General features: G+C 44.0%; 2 protein-coding genes across 4 annotated transcripts in view; one reads left to right on the top strand and one right to left on the bottom strand.

Annotated features, from left to right (window-relative positions):
• Shtn1 (shootin 1) overlaps positions 1–8,722 on the top strand; it is a 103,412-nt gene extending 94,690 nt beyond the window's left edge. For all 3 annotated transcript variants that reach the window (XM_075974547.1, XM_075974546.1, XM_075974545.1), the window contains one exon: positions 6,761–8,722. In XM_075974547.1, coding sequence (XP_075830662.1) covers positions 6,761–6,772 — 12 coding nt within the window. In that variant the 3' untranslated portion in view covers positions 6,773–8,722. The remainder of the gene's footprint in view (positions 1–6,760) is intronic.
• Positions 8,723–8,817: 95 nt separating this feature from the next.
• Eno4 (enolase 4) overlaps positions 8,818–21,821 on the bottom strand; it is a 39,824-nt gene continuing 26,820 nt past the window's right edge. The window contains exons 12-14 of the mRNA XM_075974548.1: positions 13,574–13,641; positions 12,922–13,039; positions 8,818–11,768 (exon numbers count right to left, since the gene is read on the bottom strand). Of these exons, the coding sequence (XP_075830663.1) occupies positions 11,623–11,768; positions 12,922–13,039; positions 13,574–13,641 (332 nt within the window). The 3' untranslated portion in view covers positions 8,818–11,622. The remainder of the gene's footprint in view (positions 11,769–12,921; positions 13,040–13,573; positions 13,642–21,821) is intronic.

The raw sequence follows: 21,821 nt of genomic DNA, 5'->3' as shown, positions 1-21,821 counted from the left end.
TCACCCTATGTAACCCATTTTCTGAATAGTGAGGGTAGCTGAAAGAAGAGAAATTTTAGATGTCTCTTGGTTGGTGTGACCAGTCAAACCTTTTCATGACAGAAAAAAAAAAGTTTAATTGCCTTTCGAGTTTTTAATTAAAAATCGGATTGATTTTTTTAATCATTGTTTGACCTCTAACTCGTCTTTTCAGTTTTATTTGTTATTTCTAGTGTGAATCTAATGTTTAAAAATGAAATGGAAAAGTACTGGTTTTCACAATTGGAGGAGGAAGAGTTTCAGCTTTTGAAATACGTTCTCAAATAGAAATTTCTATTCTTAAACTTACTGTTAGAGCAACTTCATGTAAAACCTTTCTAACTTTGGTCTCAGCAGGGCAAGCATCGTTTGTTGGCCATATAACCATCTTTTCAGGGAGGCTTGGGTCAACATTTTATTCAGATGGAGGCCAGGGAAGATGCCTGTCCCTGTGGGGAAGCAGGGTGCTTTCTTCTGGTTACTTTCAGCCCTCGATTCCTCATCACTTCCTTTTCCTCTTTCTCTTTCTGGGTGTGTGTGTGTGTCTGAGTGTGTGTGTGTGTGTCTGTGTATGCGTACCTGTGTGTGTCTGAGTGTGTGTGTGTGTGTGTGTGTGTGTGTGTGTGTGTGCATGTGCATGTCTGTGTGTGCTTCTCTGTGTGTCTGTGTGTAGGCTCTGCATTGAGGAGATGGGGAGGAAAGCACCTTCCCTGTACTTCGTAAAGATTTATTTCCGAGAAGAGTCTACTAGCAGAGTGAGCCGCATGGACGTTCCTGCTTAATCTGATGCTCTTATACAATTAAAGGATTTGCTGGGCGCACAGCTGTAATCTTAGCCCTGCTGAATTGTGTACGGACACTGCAGGAAACGGCTCTGTTCCACAGAGCCAGACCACAATGGAGCCCCGTGTGCACTGGTACATGGACAATTAAGTTTTAACAACAAAATTAGCCGAACAACTGGATGCTCTGGAAGCTGAGATCCCCCAACTTGGTCTTTTCTTCTTCCCCCCACCAGGAGTTATCCTGGGGACAGCCGGAAAGCTCAGCCCTGGTATTGTCTCAGTGTTCCGAGGGGCTGTACAGACAGCAACTTCTTCCAGATTAATTGTTCAGGATGTATTACACCTAGTAAAGAAATGACTTGTAAAATACAGTTGAGTAAATCTCAAAATTACTGTTCAAGTGCTGCCGAGTAATTCTCCACTCTCTCAAAGAATTAATCGCCTCTTAATGTTTGCTTCCAGTTACAAGGGCTCGGATTTTACAGGACTTTGTCTAAAATGTATCATTTCTGCAAATTGCCCTTGGTACTTTGTAGGTTTTTAAAAACTGTTTCTTAACAGTGTTTATATTTCCTTTTATTTGTGCTTCCTAGGGAAGAGTGAAGTTTTGTTTTGTTTTGTTCTGTTTTGATTGAAAGAAAAATAACTTCCAAGATGGAAAAAGCAATTTCAGATCCTGGGATAAACCCATTCCACTTCTTAAACCAGATAAAACACATTTCATTGGCAATATACTTTATCATGTCATGGTAGTACAGGACAGTATAAGGGGACAAAAAGAATTCCTTCTCAGTCCTGTCTTAAAAGTTTGATGTACAAAATGTAGTAAATTGAAAGGAAAACTTAAAATGCATGTATGTTTGAAAATGCGTGTTGTGCCCAGCTCGTTTTCAAGGAGCCAGAGTTAGCTCTGGTGACTGCTGTGGAAGACTGTGTGTCTTTCAACATATTTCTTGTAAATAACACTAAGTTTTTAAATACCAGGATCTAAATGAAATTTTCATAGGAACTAAAAGCTGTGCAAAATTATTTAAAAAAAAAACAGTAAAAAACCAACCCAGCAGCCAAAGAAAAGCGTCATATGTTACAAAAAGTGTTTTGTAATGAGTTCATGGGTTGCCTACATGGCTTTACCAATGAGGGCTGTCCAGGTTCATAACCTATTACTTGTCCTTGGTCTGGCTGACATTAGCAGAATAAACAAGCTGTTATAGCCTTGGAGGGGACCACCATGGGCTGGGACATAAACTGGATGGCAGTTAAAAAACAAACAACAACAACAAAAAAACTAAAGGAAAATTTTGCAGAATATGGGCACGGGGTCTTTCCCCAGCTATTGTTACCTGTGCCAAAGGGAACCTGTTTAATCCGGAGGCAAGGAATACTTGCTATACTTTAATCTGTCTTCCTACAAGTAAAAGCAGAGTCAAACTGACAGGCGGGCACAGATAAAATGCAATTTTTAAAAAGTACACAAAACCAAAACCCTTGAAGCTTTGTTCTGCCTCCAGCTACACAAGTGGGAAACTTGCTAGCGATTAGAAATTCCCAGCTTATGTCTAAGATGTAATGTTTCTGAAAACAAGAGTTTCTGGAAGAAACAATGAACATTGAGCCTCAGAAACGGTACTTCTCTCTACTGCTCGGCTGAGGGCAGGGATGGGAAGGAGAGGGGAGAAGGCAAGACTTATTTTTACTCTAGGGAGATAGAAACCGACTTCCTCTTTGGAGTTTTACCAGAAAACTCCTTTATAAAGACAAATTTAAATCTTTCCATTTTCCATCCTTGAAGGTGGTAAATGTGGTTGTCGTTTTACCCGTTTTCATTGTCAATGAAACAGAGTTCAGACGGGCCGCTGTACGTCATTTGTTGGATGGCTGCCACGGACTAATGCAGACGTCCCACTGGGAGCCCAGAGAAGCGCTGTGCTGTGATTCACCAGAGTGTGTTAAATAGTCCAGCTGTTGCGATTTGAGAGATAGTTACCTCGGAAGTGAAATAGAAATGAACTTGGCATTTATGCCTGAAACCATTTTTATACTGTTTGGCAATCAGCTTTTCAGAGGTAGCATTTTATAAAATAACTCTCACCGCTTAAAGGTTTCATTCACTGTAATGTTCAAAATGTCCCACCTTTATATTATCAGTAAGATTAAGCTGGAGCGATATTCAGAATTTGCATGAAATAAGCATCCCCCCTTCATTTCCTGAGCTTTGATTGTATTCAATTGAGCTCAGAACCGTGTCGATTAGGGGCTCTTTGGGGCATTAGTTAATTTGAATTGCAGCCGAAATGTTAGCTAGAATGTTTTGGAATATAAGTGGGAGGTAGAAAGTTGATTTTGAAAGGAATTGTCATTGAATGCAAACAGTGATGGGCTTTGGGGTGGGGAGCGCAGAGTGCTTCTCTTCCAAGAGTCTCCTGTGACACAGTCTGAGAAATCACCGGATCCCTTTACCAAGTTCAGCTGTGGTGAAGACTGTTGGAGGCAGGTTCAGTATGGTTTGGGGTCCAATCCCTCCTTTCACCAGCATGGGGCGGGAGCTGAAGTTCACTTGCCGGAGCCCCTTCTTCTGGCTCTTCCTGAATCCTAGCTTTTCCTTGTTTTTGTCTGAAAAACAACTGTTGAACATGTGACCCAGAATGACCCATGGGTAAGGTCTATTTGAGTGGATCACAGATAACAAGTCTTTGGGAAAAGAAGAGAAATCCTGGCTAAGATTCTGCAGTTTGGGCCAAGACAGCAGATCGAGGCTCTGTGCCAGGGCATGGGTGCGTCTGATTCACAGTCTTCCTCACTCTCTGGGACTCAGCAATTTTGCTTTACTGATTCTGCTCCTCAAGAGGAAGGCCGCCATGCTCTTTATGCATATGAACTTTAGTTGCTTATCTGTGCTCAGAAAGGACTAATTCGGGTTCAGTTTGAAGTTAGAGTTAGCCCATCGTGGAAGGGGAGATGTGGCAGCTGGAGGTTGAGGCAGCTTTTCTCGTTGCATCCACAGTTAGGAAGCAGAGGGGCGGACAGTGAACACTCAGGTCGGCTCTTTCTCCCTGGATACAAGCCCAGGGAACGGTGGTGCCCACGTTCAGGACACGTCCTCCCGCCTCCATTTACCGAGTCTAAATAACTCCTCCCAGGCATGCAGCATACTCAGAGCCCTGTCTCCTGAGTGAGTCTGGAGTGACACCATGGGGACAGAAGGAGAAGGTCGCCCTGGGAGGACGGCTTCTCATCCCCGGAGCTTTGAGCAGCTCTCCAAGGGACCTAGTGATATCAAACCAGGAAGGACTACCAACTACAGCTGGAGTGGTGGGCTTTGCCCCTTGCTGATTTCAAAGCTGCAGGTGGAAACAATGGAAGCACACTGGTAAAAGCGTCCACAGTTAGCCTGAGGCACCAACGTTATATTTGGGAAATAGCTCAGCGTTAAGGAGTAGGCAGAAAGAGGCAGCTCAGGCTGTTGCACTGTCTCTGCTATTCGTGAGCAGCCACTGTGCTCTTGGGCCAGGTTCTCATCCCTGTCCACCTTGCTCTGGGGTTCCCAGGCAGTGCCACTGTGCCCATGGGGTTGGGGTTCTCAGGCTGGCCAGCGAATGACCTCTCAGATGACAGTGCAGATAAGCAGCTTGAGGACAGATAAACAGTGACAGAGACAGTTCCAGAAACAGTCTCAACCCCACAGTATGAGGTTTCAGCTCAATCAGCCTGTGTGTTGCTGCCACAGGATGCTGAGAGCACTTCCTGGAAATGTCTAAGCGCCAGCTGATGAAGACAGCTTTTGCTAGGAGTTGTTAACCATCCTTCGCCTGCAGACACACAGGGACTCACAAACACACAGTAGTCCGTCGGAATGGCCAAGGTTGGTATGAACTGGTGGTAGTTGTTATCTCCAAGTGGCGGAATGAGAGATAACACCTTTGCATGCCTCTGGCAGACTGGCTGGCTGACAGCAGGGGCTCACAGGCAAGCTGGTGAAGCCAACTGGACTTGACCTGCAGACTAAAGCTAAGCTGCAGCTTTACCTCCTGGGAGGTTTATGTCCAGTTTCTGGTTGGCCGTGAGCAAAATGCGCATGAGATATCACAAGGCAGAAGTGAGGTCGTAATATACCCTGGGAAGGTTCATGTGTAGCCGTCTCTGGGATAGCTTACATAGGGCATGATGTGCAAACTCGCCTGACTGGCATGTGGCAGTGACCGGCCTGTGGATCCATCCTGCAGCTCCTCCCAGCTTCTCCAGCTTGCCCACCTCCTGGAGCTGATGCATGTGCGGTTCCAAGCGATGGGGCTCAGCTCACCCTGCAGGGCTGGTGCATGAGCCTGGTCGGCCTTTGTCAGACACAGATGCATTTCTAGCTTGTCTTCAAGCTCTGCCACTTACACCTAACTTCATGCATAGAGACAGCAGACTCCCACAGATTACCTGATAGTGTCCCCTGTTGCCTGGGATCTCATTCCTCTGACAACACTTATCAGTGGCTCTGCTTTCGTGATAGTGAGCTTTAAGATGTCGCCTGGACCGGAACAGGTACTATCTCTAGGACCCAGTAGCAGGTGTTTTGAAGTAGAAGGTCTTTGTTCTCTCCAATCCTGAGGCTCGCCTTCCTTTCTCCCAATGCTATGTGGTAATCACACAGGGTGATGGTCAAGCATGCCTTTGCTATGACCTGACAACGAGAGAACGAGCTCTTAGTGATAAGCATGGTCTTTGGGTTCAGACTTCCGTGCTCTGGGAGCAGGTCACGCAGGCCGCCGTCCCTGAGAGATGGCTTGTTATGTTTCCATGCATAGAAGAGACCTTCAGCTTTCCTCTCCCCAAAGCTTTCACGCTGGGTCTTCTCTAGTGTGTTGCTATTGGTTGACACGTGATCTGCACTAGGTGCTGGGGATAGAATCTTAGTCGAAATTAGGCAGCCCCTGCCCCATATGTTATCAGAGAGACAGACGAGAAACATCTAACCGTGGTAAATTCCGGAAGGGAGAAGCACGACGAGAGTAGCTCAGAAGACCGACCTGCAGGAGGTCAGGGCAGTGGGAATGGGTGCTGACTGCAGGACAGCGAGCAGACAAAGCAGCAGCTCTCCATCACACATGACGCACTCTCCATGGTTTGCTGACTCATGGGTCTCTGGGGTGAAAAAGTCACATCCTGGAATTGGCCAGGAGGACCAGAATCGTCTTGAGAGCATCAGAGCTGCTGGACTTTCTCTAGGCAAGTCCTGCAGCCCAGAATTGACAACCCAGGGCAGGTGCTGATCATGACTTCTGAGAGGACTCGGGGCCCACAGCCTGACACTTGGCAAGAGAATATGTTTGAGGGGCACCTCCGTTCCCACAAGGAAATGTCACCTGCCTGGCATGAAAAACAACAGCTTCTTGCATCAGAAGGGAGGCAACTTCCGAGGGACAGGAAACTGTCCCACATTCTCCTGATTAGAGAAGTTTCCGATCACGGTGTTGGAGCTTATTCCTTGAGCTCTCCCTTCAGCCCTTTTCTCCGCCCACCTCCTCCTGAGGTCAGGACTCCCTCCTGGGTGGTAATGGCTGTGGTGGGCACAGCTGGCTGCCACTCTCATCTGCCCATCACGGAGCCAGGGTGGTAGGCAGGGCAGGACTGGCGTGGGCAGTGTTTGGGAATGCCCAGTGGAGCCAGGGCTGTGTATTTCCTGAGAGGAGTATGCGATTAAGCAGGTAGGTGCATTTGGCTTTGTACTACTTCCGTAGTTAATCGCCTTGACATTTCCTGCCTTCTCTTTTCTGGCCTTCTGCTCCTATTATGTAATCTAATAGCTGCTTCTTTTTTTTTTATGGCTTGCATCTCAAAGACTACATGCTATGCATGTTGGTTAGACTTAGGAGGTTTTTTTGTTGTTGTATTTTCCTGAATCCAGGAATCTGAAAGTTAAATATTTTCTCTGCTTAGTACGTTTTCTATTTAACTCTCTCCTCTTATAGGCCTCCCAGTAAAGGTGGATACAGGAGACAATTTGTGGGCAGTGAGAAGCAAGCTGAGCCAGTTGTAGTTTTAGATCCTGTTTCCACACATGAACCCCAAACCAAAGACCAGGCTGCTGAAAAAGACCCAACTCAATGCAAGGAGGAAGGAGGTGAAGTACAGCCCGAAGACAAGGAGGACAGCCGTGGGAAAGCGGGAGAGACGGACAGTTCCAGCTGCTGATCTGAAGCCAGAGGCCTGCGTGTTTGCGAGCCCTTGCCCATAAGCACATAGCTCATTTGGGTTACTGTCAAGGTCCGCTGGACACTTCCTTTGTTCTGGCCACACACTTCTTTGCTGGTATCACTTGTAAGTAGCAAGTATAAACATAAGTAAGCTGTTTAGCAAGATGCATCTTCTGGGTAGTATTTTTTATCTTTATGGGGTAAGGGTTCTTTCTGGTTTCTATGTCGATTGTGACTTCTTCGAGAAGGTGGCGGGAAACTTGGGTGTTGATGTCTTTGTTGGGAATTGTGCACAGTACTCTTCAAATGTATCTATGATGAAATTCAAGGTGGCTGCCAGAAACTGGGTAGACAGAGGCCACCAAACTTTAATCCAATCCTCCTGCGTGCAGCCCTAGCACCAGGGAGACAAAGGCAGGAGGATTGCTTGAGCCTGGACTTCAGTTTGGGTCACATTGCAAGACTCCATCTAAAGAGTCTTTATTCTTCACCTAAAGGCTCCCTAAAGGAGCCTCTTTGGGGTGCTGCTCTTTGTTTGGGGAGACTGAAGCAGCCTGGAAGTCAGTGGGCCCAGTAGCATCTCTGTTTTGTAGAGTGCTATAGGGATATTTTGTTTATGGTCTAACAAAGTTTGCCTGATGTTCAGAGAAGCAAAGCAGCCAAGCTACTAGAGAACTCTTAACCTCTATTGAACAGAGTGAGTTCCTATCTCATCCTGCCTTATATTCCTGTCTAGTGCTGGGATTAAAGGCGTGCACCACCACAGCCTGGCCTCTGTGGCTAACTAGTGTGTCTGCTGGGATTAAAGGTGTGTGCCAGCACTGCCCAGCCTGTGTAGCTGACTAGTGTGGCTGCTTTGCCCTCTGATCTTCAGGAAAACTTTGTTAGATCATAAACAAAATATCACTATAGGGTGTGCTGAGACCATCCATGGGAGAGCTCCAAGGCGGCAACCAGCTTCAAGGTCTCTTAGCATGTGAAAAACATGCCCCGTGTCCAAGGCTTGCCAGGGATTTCGGGGTTCCTGCTGCTGAATAGAGCAAACCTTGAGTTTAAAAGAAGTACCCTGGCAAACCATATACTCCTGTGTTTTCCTACACATTCCCATGGCACAAGCACCAGATTTTACTCCAGATTTTACACACAGTGAAGATAAGTGACAAGCACACTTTTTTTCCTTGCTTCACTGCCGTACTATATTACATGGGTCTTTTTTGTTTTGTTTTTTAGAGGAAATTAAGAGGTAGTTTCTAAAAATACAATGTTTCATACTACCACAAGGAATAAATAGAAATGTAATCAGGGATTTAAAAAAAAACAACTTATGCAGGTTTTCAAGTCGATTGTTTCAAAATTGGTGTTTATTTAAAATAAGTGGTAATGTACTTGAATGCACTTTTTATGATAATGACTCAGTAATGGTAATTTTACTATTAAAGCAAGCGGAAGGCTTAGCTTTGTTAGCATGACTCAGCATGTAGTTGTCAGGTGCTTAGCACCTAAGGGCAACAGAAAATGATAGTAACAATTGCAGTAGTTGTGTCCTGTTGTGTTTCTGCACATGTGCTGCTAGCGGAGGCTTGAGCAGTGGGGAGGCAGGTGAGAACACTTCCTCACTTTGGAGACAATTTTTTCTGTAGGTTCATTAGGTTTTACTGTTTCCGTGTTCCTTCAGTGCTGATTTTATCGCTCCCTGTCAGTTTACTTATGGGGAATTAAAACGTGATTTTTTTTCCCAACTGTGTGTTTCCATAACTGAATGATATGCTCACTGCAAGTGGGTTCCGCTGTGCTGTGATTTGAACTCTTCTCAACACAACACATTAAAAGAGACACACAACGATTTCTCATTAAGGGTCAGTTGTGGTTATTGACATCTTGAAGTTCTTCAGCATAGAGGGACACTTAATAGAATTCTGCTTCTTGTATGCTAGGCAAACTTCCGGCTTCCAGCCTACCTGCCCAGGCGCAAACTAACGCAGTCCTGCACAGTTTGGTCCAAGAGTGATATGATCGGGTAACATCAGGAGTCTTCGCGATCCGGCTCGCTTTGAGCAGCTCTCTTCCGTGTTTTCTGAGTCTACCACCAGGTTGTTGCTGTGTATTTCACACACATCTGGCAATATGAGAGTAGGCACACCACCTTTCTATATTATTTCATCACAAGTATCAACAGAATTAACACAGTTTAAAAGCAGCCTCATGTCCAGCAGAAGTTAACCACGAGGCTCGACCAGGTGTCTAGCTGTGCCTGGTGTTTTCAAAGCATCTTTGCCTTCCGTACTTTTGAAATGTGCTTGCCTTCCCTGCACCACAATGACTTGCAAAGGACTGCAGTACACAGGTATTTGATGTAGACCTTTGCTCACTCTTTCCTTACAGTTTTTTTATTTTTATTTTCGCCTCAGCTTTAAGGTTCAGCCCTTTGCAGGGTGACTGTTGGCAAAGCAGGTGGTGTGTTTGTTCTGTCTTCAAGGTGAGCTTTTGGATGTGTGTGCTCAACTCTTGCAGTCTTCAAGTTGGGAGGAACCACACATTTTTCCCTAGCAGGACATTCATTCTGTTTTGAAGATATGAGATGTGTCTCTGCTGTAGCTCTCTTGACTGCTTCTGACACTTGTGTGGCCACAGTCAGGCGCGGAGAGATGTGCCAGCCCTTTGTGCTACTCTATAAAGGATGAAGTCTCTCTCCTCTGCTGGGAGAGGAAGGACTTCATTAAGATGCCTGCAGCCCTTATGTCTGAGCAAGTCCCACACAAAGTCAGTCATTAGTTTTCCAGCTTGGGGCATCTGCTTGACAGGATTGGTCTGCTTAAACCGTGTGTGTGTGTGTGTGTGTGTGCACATGTGTGCGTATTATGGCTCTGCCAAGTAACTCCTTCCCTACTTTCATGAACAGTAAGAGGGTTATTGCACAGGGAAGGTCAGCATGACCGTGGGTCATCTTTCCAGATCACTTTAGGTTGCCTGCTGGCCAAGCAACAGCTTGTACCACAGTCTTACACACATCCTGGAGTGCTTTTGCAAAGACCCACTATGTTCAAATCACCTTCAGCAGAGAGCAACTTGGACGGTTGTGGAGGATGGGTAGCCCATTTGTTACTGTTATAGAAGCCCTGGAATGGCTTCATATCCATCGCACGGTCATTTTTAATCTAGGCTATGATGAATTCCTTTCATCTCTTTATAGATGATGTTATGCATTTTATCAGCAAGGGAAGAATGGGGAGAGAGAGGGAAGGAGCATGCAAATAAGAAAATGAATAAACAACAAAGAGAGACAGTGTTTAGCTCTCTAAGAAAAGTACACCTAGCCTTTGGTGCACTGTCCTTGAGCAAAGCTAATATGAGCAGAGTGCATTCTGGGCCGACACCAAGGTACTGACCTGGTCGTTATTTCGCTCTGGTTTCAATGGTTAGAATTTATATCCATCGCAAGGCATACTCATGTCATGAGGACAACTGCCAGGGCCAGGTAAACACTTCCTCTTCCCCATCCTGACTTTAAAATGGATTTTCCTTTCAATTTCTTCTGCCCCACTGTTTGTTGTTAAGTGTCAGGAGAGACAGTGGCCACCACAAACTGTGACACATTTTCCCAGGCTTGGAATGATGCTTACCAGTTCCCCATGCCATGCTTCAAAGAGACTGCCACTGAGCCAATCTCAAATCGCAGTGCTGAGAGGGAGGGGGCTGGCTCTCCCATGAGAACATGATGTTCCCTTGGTCATTCTCCTCAAAACAGACTATTTAAGCCGGGACTGAAATGATTCTGCTGCAGGCCAAGACCCTGCGATTTATGTAGTCTTTAGTTACAAACAGCCCTTGTGCTAACTCACCTAACAAAGGACGTGATAATGTAAGGGGTTGGCTGCTATTGTCTCCCTACTTGAGTATTCACTTCGGTACTAAAAGCTCAGCACCGACTCACAAAAGAGGTGCGTCTGTCAACACGAATTTGTCATCATCGTTTTAACCACTTGCTGCTCCTTTCTTCATGCTGTGGTGTAAATAAGAGGGCACTGGACAATGCTACGAATATCCATTTGCAAATGTGCTTATTAAGTTATACCCAACTCTGTTCCAGAAAGGATCTAAGAAGAAAGGTCATACGGGAATGACGAAAACCTGAGAGGAAAGGATGGGTGGAAGGCAATCAAGAGTAGGAAGAAGCTAAGAGGAAAGAAAGTGTTGCTGCAGACAGCCCTGTGGTGCTGCCCCGTGGTGCTTGGCGCATGTGGCTGGCTATGAAAACCATCTGAAGTTAGCAGAGGTACTAATACAATCAGTGGATGCCTGTGGGGCACTGGGAGCTATGGAAGGTGTTCTGACTTGAGAAGGGTACGGTGCCTGACTGAGTACGGGCCTAGCGTCACACTGCATTAGCCTCTAATGAAGTCAGGTCAGGACCTTCAGATTTAGACAGTGAACCTGTCAATGTAATGGCTGGAAAATAAAGTTCACGGAACTTAAGGTAAAACCACCAGGGGTTTACTTTATCCAATGGTGAAGCTGAAAGAATAAAATGTGTGCCCAAGCTGGTGGAGCTAGGAGTCGAGCCAGTGTGGAGACACCCTTCACGCCGGCTAGCCAACACTTGTGGTATTAGTATGCTCCGGAGTCCAGCCCCAGGAGACTCATGGCTTAGCTGATTCCTCCACAACTTCTGTAGGGAAGATGGAGTCCAGGGGCCCAAGAGTTTCCTCTGCCATTGTGGCAGTAGCCTCTGGTGTCTTTTCAGCATCCTCTTGGAAGGAAGAAAAATTGTGTTCTTCACTGAAACCTATTTAAAATAAATAAATAAGGTTTACATCCTGACCAGTGGCCCTGATTTCGATGTTGAGTGTGGCAGGATTAAAAGTCATCACCAGACCTATCCAGAAAGGATCCAGATTCTCAGAACAGCCTGTCGCTTGCTCCGTTTGTGTTACACCTACTGTGACATTCAGGGCACTGATATACACCAGAAAAGGCCATCCCTGCACATGAATACAAAGGAGCACCAACCACCCCAAAGGAAACCATGGCAAACAGGGACCATCCTAGGCAGAACCACATATAGTAACAACCATACTTTAGTGGCTGACAGTTTGCCAAGATTGCTTCCTCAAAAGTGGGAGTGGAGCTGTTTGTTTTGCTAATTCGGGGTGTTCTTGGTGTTTGCCTAACAGCTTTAGAGAAATTCTCACTAATCGCCCTAATCCATTCCAGAATGCCAGGGGCACTGGCCTAGCTCCTAAGAAGTGGCTGGGCCTCCGGTGTCCCAGGGTTCTTTTTGATGGTCTGAAGCGGTTCTGGAGGACTGGAAATTGGAGAGGTCTTCAAAGGCCCCACAGTCAGATAAAAAACAGATGAGATGATATTTAGAACAGTAAACAACACAGACTAACTCTAGACTGCCTTTAAAAGTATTAGTTAGCTTCTCTCTGACAGAGACACAAGAAGCTCCCTGTGCAGATTTACCAAGTTCGGGTTTCATAAGCCATCATTCCTTTCTTGGGGTACCTTATCCTCTCTGTGGTACTGCCTTAGAATCAACATGCTGCCTACTTGTGGGAAACGAAACAAGTTGTTTTCAGAAGGAACACATCTGCCTTTAACTTCCAGGGACGGCCCGGCTGCAGAAACCTTAAGTATAATTTGGGCCATAACAAAAGGCAGGCTTGGAGATTCCAATCAATTAATTCTATTGAAAAGCACCAAGCAGCCCATTCAGCCAGGAGAAGGGTGGTGAGAGTCTTAAGCACTCAGGTAAATAGATAACCCATTAAGCCAACAATAGACATTGTGGCGAGTGCCATCCTGCTCTTGTCAGCGCTGATTTGTAGTCTTTGGATTGTCCCGCCCTCCTGCTGAGGGACTTCTATTCCCTCCCTTCCACTCTTTGTTCCCTTATTCAGGGCTAAGGGAAAACAAAGCGAGAAAGCAGCGCCTACCCCGTGTTCCACTCTGGATGAGTTCTTCCTCTATAGCGAGAAGGCGGTTGTATTTGGTCACTCGTTCACCCCGAGAAAGACCCCCCAACTTGATAAACCGGGCGCCGAGTCCAACAGCCTGAAGTGGGGAAAACAACTTATTTTAAACAGCAGAGTTTTGGTTTTGAGCAGTGCTTTAACGAGACAGGGAACCGCTGCAGGACTCTGTTGAGGGGGGTTTCTCTTCATCTTTGTGGGAGTAAAGTGGCCTGCTGGCAAGCTGAGCACTGAAGGGCAAACAGATGGTGTGCCTGACAGACCATCAGGCACTTTACGAGTCTTGAGAGTGCGCCGATTTCATCGGAACATGGCCTGGCCTTTCGCACCCCGTCTTGGGCGCGGGGGGGGGGGGGGGGGGGGGGAGGCAGAGATTGCAAGTGTACACCCCAGTCATTTTATTGTGCCCGCCATTTTCCCTGAACTTCAATTTTGCCTCTTTTAAAAAGTTCAAAGATTAGCGCTTTGCAAAAGGGAGCTGTCTGGGAGGAAGCAAGTCTATTTCATAAAAGGTTACTCGACTTTCTCCACCAAAGACTGCATTTCCCTGAAATACCGATTCATCATAAAAGCGGTATTTTGGCAATTCCGCAATTGACCATCGCTCTGCACTTACCAGATCGACAAGGCTGTCATCAGAGGACTCTGCCTCCGTGCTCCCGAAGACCGCAAGCTGCTTTTTACCTGCAAGAGCAGCCCCCGTCAGTCACGCATGACTTACAAGAAGTTCACACTCATGGGGGACTCTGATCAAAACGACAATTTTCCCCGAGATTTCAGAGTTTCTGGGGAAGGAACCCACGGTCTAACCACTTGAGCATTCTCACCCAAGCATCTGTGGCTTTATCTCCCTGGCTTTATCTGTCCAGTTCCCTTCAGTGTCTTACGTGCTAATAAAAAACAAAGAGGGGCAGAGGAGATGCTCCTAACAGCACTTGCCACACAAGCGTGAGGACCTGAGTTTGATCCCTGGGGCCCCCGGAAAGCTGCAAATAACACCACTAATGTCTGTAATCCCAAGGTACCATCAGTATTTCTACAGGGAGAGGAGATGAAAGAAACCAGGGATGCTCTTAAGGATGGCCAGCCTGGCCTACACAGTGGGTCACTGCCAAAAGATTGTCTGCAACAAGGTGGACGGAGAGGACCAAAACCTGAGGCTGTCCTTTGACCTCCACATAGAACATGCATACGAAACCACAAAGGCTATTAAATTTAAGATATGTTGATTGTAAGATACAGTATTATTACTACTAAAAGGAAGGGGGAGGATGCTTGAATCTGATTGAGTTTTTATTAGCATAGCTATGACATTCAGTTCTGTTGCTGCTTGGTGTATAAGAATATGCTTCAAGGACATGGACTGTGGAGTCCTTACCTAAACAGGAGAACTTTCTCAGCTCATCCAGGGGGAATTACAGCCCCTCCCCTTCAGGTGCTGCCCTGTTACGGGAGGTCCTCCCACTCCTCCAGCCTATCGCCGCTGAGATACCAGCCCCTTGGGGCGTGGTCTCTCTCCCTTTAAAAAAGCGGCCACTTCCCTCTCCTCTCTCTCTTCACTTCCTGCTCCGCCGGTGACTTGACTTCCTTCCTGGTTACGCAGAGGGCTGACAGTGATCTGTAAGTTTTTTCCCCTTTAAATAAATACCACCCTATTAATCATAATTCCAAACCGGTGTGGCATTGTTTGTGACTTACGCCTTCATTTGGCGCCCAACGTTTGGTTTTAGAACCTCTCCCGGCTCGCAGCCGCGAGTTCGGCTTGGCGGCCGGAAGTTCGGCTTGGCGGCCGCAAGTTCGGCTTGGCGGCCGCAAGTTCGGCTTGGCGGGCGCTTGTTCAGCTTGGCGGGAGCCCTTGCTTCCTCAGCCGCTGCCTGTGGATTTAAACTCCACAGGCCCACGTAGTCTCTGCCCGCCTGGTTTGCTCTTTTCTGAGTCGTTTTTAAATCCCCCTTGCAAGCACAGCTCTTAAGTGGCGCGAACCAGAGCACGCGGTTGCTGAAAGCTGCAACCCCTCAGGGTGACTCTGTCACGTGGAGGCATAAGCGGCTTCCAGGTTGCTCTTCTCTACCCCTGGATTCTGGTTTCTGGTTCCATCTCTGGAATTGATTTAATTACATTTACTTTGTTGAGCAACTTACATTTTCCAGTTTTTAACAAATACTAGGCGGACTCTGAAACAGGACCGTGTTTTCGTCGAGACTTGGCAACAGCGCCACCTGCTGGATAATAGGTAATATGGCAGTTCCCGTTTCCAACGCGAATTTTACTGTTCTGGTTACCAATACAATGGGTTATATCATGCAAGGTTTATATGACTATGGGGATAACTTAATTTACTGGTTACTAGGTTTTAGTATTCTTTTGCATATTCTATCATTTAGGAAGATCATGGCACTCCTAAGAACCATACAATCTTTACTAGAAACTCATGCAGGTCAGGAGATTAAGGATTCAAAAGAGACAATAATAAAAAGACTTGAAATGATTGAAGAAATGATTGGAGCTGGTGAACAGAGTAATAAGGCACAAGGACAGGATACAATGCCAACACCAGCTATTAGAACTGGCTTACCAAAGGTTTTAGCAGCATACCCTATACTTAATTCTGACAAAGCGTCAACTTCTAAAGGCTCAAAGGGAGTCAGAGAAGCTAGATGGACGCCAATAGCAATGAATGATCTAAAAGAAATTAAGCAAGCTATTGTTAATTTTGGCTTGCACTCTGCATACGTAAAGGAAATGATAAGGACTTGGGCTTCTAATGCTAGAGCTACCCCTCATGATTTCCATCAGTTAGTGTCTGCAGTTTTAGATAATGGACCTTCCTTGATGTTTGGAATTTATTTTAGAGAAGAATCCAAACATATGGAACAGCAAGGAAGAGCAAAAGGTATTGAGGTTTCCCAAGACCAAATTCTTGGTGCAGGAGAATATGCTGATCCACAGGTCCAAGCTCTTTATGATGATGAAGTACTGTGTCTATGTCACCAAGCAGCTTTAAATGCTTGGAATAGGATACAAGATCCAGCAAAAAGGGTTGAATCATATACCAGAATTAGGCAGGGACAGAGAGAACCCTTTATTGACTTTTTGCAAAGATTAATTAAGGCTCTGGACATAGGGGTAACAGACCCAGAAGCTAGACGAATACTTCTTGAATCTCTAGCTTTTGAGAATGCAAACATAGAATGCAAAAAGATAATTGGGCCTTTAAAGTCTAGATCAGCACCTATGGATGAATGGATTCAGCATACGATGAATGTTGAGACGTTTAGCTATAACGATGAATCTTGGGTAGGAGAAGCGATTTCCACAGCAATGAGGAGACATCAAACTGCCAGGTGTTTTAATTGTGGTAAATTAGGACATCTGAAAAGGGATTGCAGGCACAGAATTTCTAGGAATATTATCTCCTCTGGGAATGACAAAGATAGGAGACCTAGGCCTTCAGGTATATGTAGGAGATGCGGTAAAGGCCGACATTGGTCCAATGAATGCAGGTCAACAAAAGACAAACAAGGCAACCCGATACCGTCGGGAAACTCCTTGAGGGGCCTCTCGCAGGCCCCCAAGCCAACAGTGGCCCAGTCATTCCCAGTCACAGTGGAGAACGTGCCTCACCAAGAAAATTAAAAGCTCCAATTTCTGCTGTAAAAAGTAATACTGGTCTAAATGATGAAATCCATGTGGAGGATGAGTCAAAAAACCCAGTTGGACAGAGTAAACGTATATTTTGGCAGACTTCTATTAATGATCAAAGACCAAAGCTAAGAGTCTGTATAAATGGCACTTTTATTGAAGGCTTATTAGACACAGGTGCGGATGTAAGTATCATTACCCCAGAATCTTGGCATCCGAATTGGCCTCTTCAAGAGGTTGATGTTCAGTTCCTGGGAATTGGAACCCTATCTCGTGTAAAACAAAGCACAAGATGGGTTGAATGCATAGGGCCCGAAGGGCAAATAGGAAGACTAAGGCCATATATAGCCAATATTGCCATAAATTTATGGGGCCGTGACCTGCTACAGCAATGGAATACCCAGATTAACATTCCTGTAGTTCCAGGAACTCATAATTCTGGGAAGTATATGATGAGGTATTATGGAAAAAGGTCACTAGCCATTCAGGCTGTACAAGAACATACAGCAAATACCAAACCTTTAGAGGTACCAACAGCCCTACCTTTAAAATGGCTAACTGAGAAGCCAATATGGATCAAACAGTGGCCTCTAGCTGAAGATAAACTACAGGCATTGGAACAGCTGGTGCAGGAGCAACTAGATGCTCACCACATTGAAGAATCAACCAGCCCTTGGAATTCTCCTGTGTTTGTTGTAAAAAAGAAATCTGGTAAATGGAGAATGGTGACAGATCTAAGAGCTGTCAACAAAGTAATTCAACCTATGGGCTCACTACAATCTGGAATTCCTTTGCCTTCTCTGTTACCAAAAGGATGGCCTCTTATAGTTATTGATTTGAAAGATTGTTTTTTCACTATACCGTTACAAGAAAAGGATAGAGAAAAATTTGCCTTCACAGTGCCTACTTATAATAATTCTCAGCCCAATAGGAGATATCAATGGACTGTCCTCCCACAGGGTATGCTCAATAGTCCTACACTGTGCCAATATTTTGTAAGTAAGCCATTGGAAATAATTCGTAAACAATTCCCCAAGTCCATTATTTATCATTACATGGATGACATCTTGTTATCTGATTCAAATAAAGATACTTTAGAAAGGATGTTTGAAGAAGTAAAGAAAGTCTTGCCTAGGTGGGGATTACAAATTGCCCCTGAAAAGATTCAAAGAGGAAATTCTATTAATTACCTAGGTTACAGAATAGGGTTAGAGAAAATTAAAACGCAAAAGGCACAAATTAGGAGAGACCGGTTAAAGACTCTTAATGACTTCCAAAGATTGTTAGGAGACATTTCCAGTCTACGACCAGCTGTTGGGATAACACCTGATCTAATAGTTCATTTAAACAAAACCTTAGATGGTGATAAAGATTTGAATAGTCCAAGAGAACTGACAGCTGAAGCAGAAAAGGAACTGACAATGATTGAGGAAAAATTACAGGAGGCACATGTGGATAGGGTGAACCCAAATCTTAGCTGCATCCTAGTCATATTGCCTTCCAGAATTTCTCCTACAGGGATTCTAATGCAGAGGGAAGATATTATTTTGGAGTGGATATTTATACCTAATAAACCAAGTAAAAAATTAAAAACTTATGTGGAAAAAGTCTCTGAATTAATTATAAAAGGTAAGCTGAGACTTCGTCAACTAGCAGGTATAGACCCAGCAGAAATTATAGTGCCTTTTACTACTGAAGAAATAAAAAAGTTATGGGAAGACAATGAACCGTGGCAAAGAGCTTGTGCTAATTTTTTGGGAGAAATTAATAGCAACTATCCCAAAAGTGGTAGACTTAACCTCATAAAAAGAACTTCTTGGATTCTTCCTAGAATTGTACGTGATGCTCCAATAACTGGAGCCCGTACGTTCTATACTGATGCAAATAAATCAGGGAAAGCAGGTTACAAGTCAGATGAATTGAGTAAGGTGGAACAAAGCCCTTATAATTCTGTCCAGAAGGCAGAATTATATGCCATTCTTATGGTGCTAAGGGATTTTAAAGAACCTCTTAATATAGTTACAGATTCACAATATGCAGAAAGAGTTATCTTGCATATTGAAACCGCTGAATTTATACCAGATGACACAGAGTTGACTTCATTGTTTATCCAGGTACAAGACATAATCAGGAACAGGCTTTGTCCGATGTACATAACACACATCCGGTCCCATACAGGTCTGCCTGGTCCTCTAGCCCAAGGCAACGCTGAGATTGATCAATTATTGATTGGAAGTGTGTTGCAGGCCTCAGAATTTCATAAGAAGCATCATGTCAATAGTAAAGGCCTAAAGAAAGAATTTTCCATTACTTGGCAACAAGCTAAGGACATTATAAAGAGATGTCCTACTTGTTCTTTCTATAATCAAACACCGTTGCCTGCAGGGAGTAACCCAAAGGGCACTAAGAGAAATGAAATCTGGCAGATGGATGTGTTCCACTTTATAGAATTTGGTAAATTAAAATATGTACACCACACCATAGACACGTATTCAGGTTTTCAATGGGCTACTGCCCTGAGCTCAGAAAAGGCTGATTCAGTAATCACACATTTATTGGAAGTTATGGCCATCATGGGTATACCTGCGCAAATAAAGACAGATAATGGTCCAGCATATGTATCTAAAAAAATGAAACGCTTTTTTGATTATTATAATATAAAACACATTACAGGTATACCAAATAATCCTACAGGTCAGGCAGTTATAGAAAGATCAAATCGTACTATAAAGGATATGCTGAACAAACAGAAAGGGACCGAAAATACCCCCAGAAATAGATTACATAATGCTTTATTAACCTTGAATTTTCTTAACGCTAATGAGAAAGGAACGACAGCAGCAGAGAGACATTGGATAATGGAAAAGTCTGCTGAACTAAATCAACCGATTTATTTCAAAGATGTGCTGACCTCTCAGTGGAAGCCAGGAGATGTGCTACGTTGGGGAAGGGGTTTTGCTCTTGTTTCCACAGGAGAAGAAAAATTGTGGATACCATCAAAATTAATAAAGTTTCGATTTGAAGAAGAGAAACCTCTTGGAAAGGAGAAATGACAACTCATCCACAATGATTATATTCATACAGGTGGTAAGAAAAACATATAGAATGGGGGCAGGGTTCTGTTCTTATCTCCACAGGAAAACACTCATCTTTGAGAAATTCAAGGGACCCTGGATGTTTGGATACTGACAGATGGAAAAATACCTGCCCGATAGGAAATATCAAGAAAACTGAATGGGCTGTGTAAGTAATATTAAACCATATTTCTAAATTTATAAAGCTGGTTTTGAAGTTGGACTCTGGCTCAGTCCCTCTCCAATTCCAAGCCTGTTAGTAAGAGAAAAACCCAGAGTTTCTGGAGTTTCTGTCTCATGTCAAGAGCCATGATGTGGGACAGAAAGAAATATGAGTTTAGAAAACATCTTTGCTTTTCTTCATATCTATCATACTTTTCATTGAATATATCTATCATGTCTTTCATTGAATATATATATATGTCTATATGATTAATGCTTAAGTTTTTCATAATGAACAATGAGTTTTTCCTGAAGTGACATTTGAAGTTTCCAGGAAGAAGATGGGGCCCCATAACAACAACTCCACCTGGTTGATATGACGTCATGATACTGATAGCGCTACAACAAGACCTGCTTTGGGTACCAGCTGCACAAGACAGTTCCAACTTGGTTAGCTGAAATGGTGCACATCTTATACAACATTTTGGCCAGACCTGCACAAAATACTCAGAGACTATTGGCAATATTAAAAGACTTGATCTTGAAATTTAACCATCATTTTACTTTCACAGGATCCCCCAGAAAGAACGTCGCCCCCATGACAGCTGGAAGTAATTCTAGAGGACGACGTCCCCTCTCCCAGTAAAGTTTGCCCTTGGGTTTAGGGACATCATTTAGGGGTTGATTATAATTAGTATACGATTGAGGGTTGGGGGAGGAATTTTATAAGCTCAGGGATCATTTTGAAAAAAAAAAAAAAAGAGGGATGATGGAATAATAGATTTGTAATTGTGAGTTACTGTTTTTAGACAAATATATTGGTATAGATTCTTGTATATTGATACAAAGTTAAATTATATTGACTATTGTATGCATGCATGTTTCTACCTTGTTTAAAACATTTTTATGTATTGACATATATTGTATTGTATATATTTACCATATTGCTGTGTACATTTCTACCTCTGATTAAGATACTTATATAATGTTTGTGTATTGATATATATTTACCTACTGCAATGTATATTTGTACATTGTTTATATTTGGAGGTCATTGTCCTCATTTGTTTCACAGTTGTTTATTGTCTTAATCTTTAAGTTAGATAGATATTGAGAATTATATAGACTAATAGTCATCTAAGTTTGTCATTTATAATTAGACTAATCAGGTTCTTTAGATATATAGAGATTATACTCAGTATAGATAGTCTTCAACTTCTTCAAAGAGCTGTAGAAAATGGCCTTTAATCTAACTCAGAGTTTTGTGGTAGTGAGACACAATTGCTCCTGGCAACACCACTCTATTCCCGAGAGAATGTTGAGCACCAAAGACACTCCACCTGGAGCCTTTCCTTTTGGCAGAACTGGCCTTGGGGCAAAGAAATGCCCATACCTCAACCACTGACAAAGATACAGAGCATGCATCAATGGATAAAACAGGGCTGTCTTATCCTGCCAAGACAGGGTAAGATAGTTTTGAAAAGTTGCTTGCCTTTGAAAATGGTGTGTCAGTTATGTTAGGCCTTAGCCAAAGTTGGTTGCTTCAACACTGCTAATGTGACTTTGGGTGATTGCCTAGGTAGCTAGTTGTCTCTGTGATTTGTTGCATGTTTTGGAAGTTGTTTTACTGAACTTCCTAATTAACCAGGTAACATTATTTCCCTTCTCAGATCTTCGATGGGGTTGAAGACTATATAGATGTAGTTACTTTTCTCTCATGACTTGGCCAATTTATTTATTATACAAGACCTAAGCTAGTTAGAATAGGATATTTGTACTTATTGTATATAATTTCATAGTAGGTTTAGAACTCTCTTATTTAAACAAAAGGGGGAGGTGTTACGGGAGGTCCTCCCACTCCTCCAGCCTATCGCCGCTGAGATACCAGCCCCTTGGGGCGTGGTCTCTCTCCCTTTAAAAAAGCGGCCACTTCCCTCTCCTCTCTCTCTTCACTTCCTGCTCCGCCGGTGACTTGACTTCCTTCCT

Source organism: Microtus pennsylvanicus, chromosome 5, assembly GCF_037038515.1.
Source record: "Microtus pennsylvanicus isolate mMicPen1 chromosome 5, mMicPen1.hap1, whole genome shotgun sequence".
NCBI classification, from domain to species: Eukaryota; Metazoa; Chordata; class Mammalia; order Rodentia; family Cricetidae; genus Microtus; species Microtus pennsylvanicus.
This window is presented reverse-complemented; position numbering and strand designations above follow the sequence as displayed.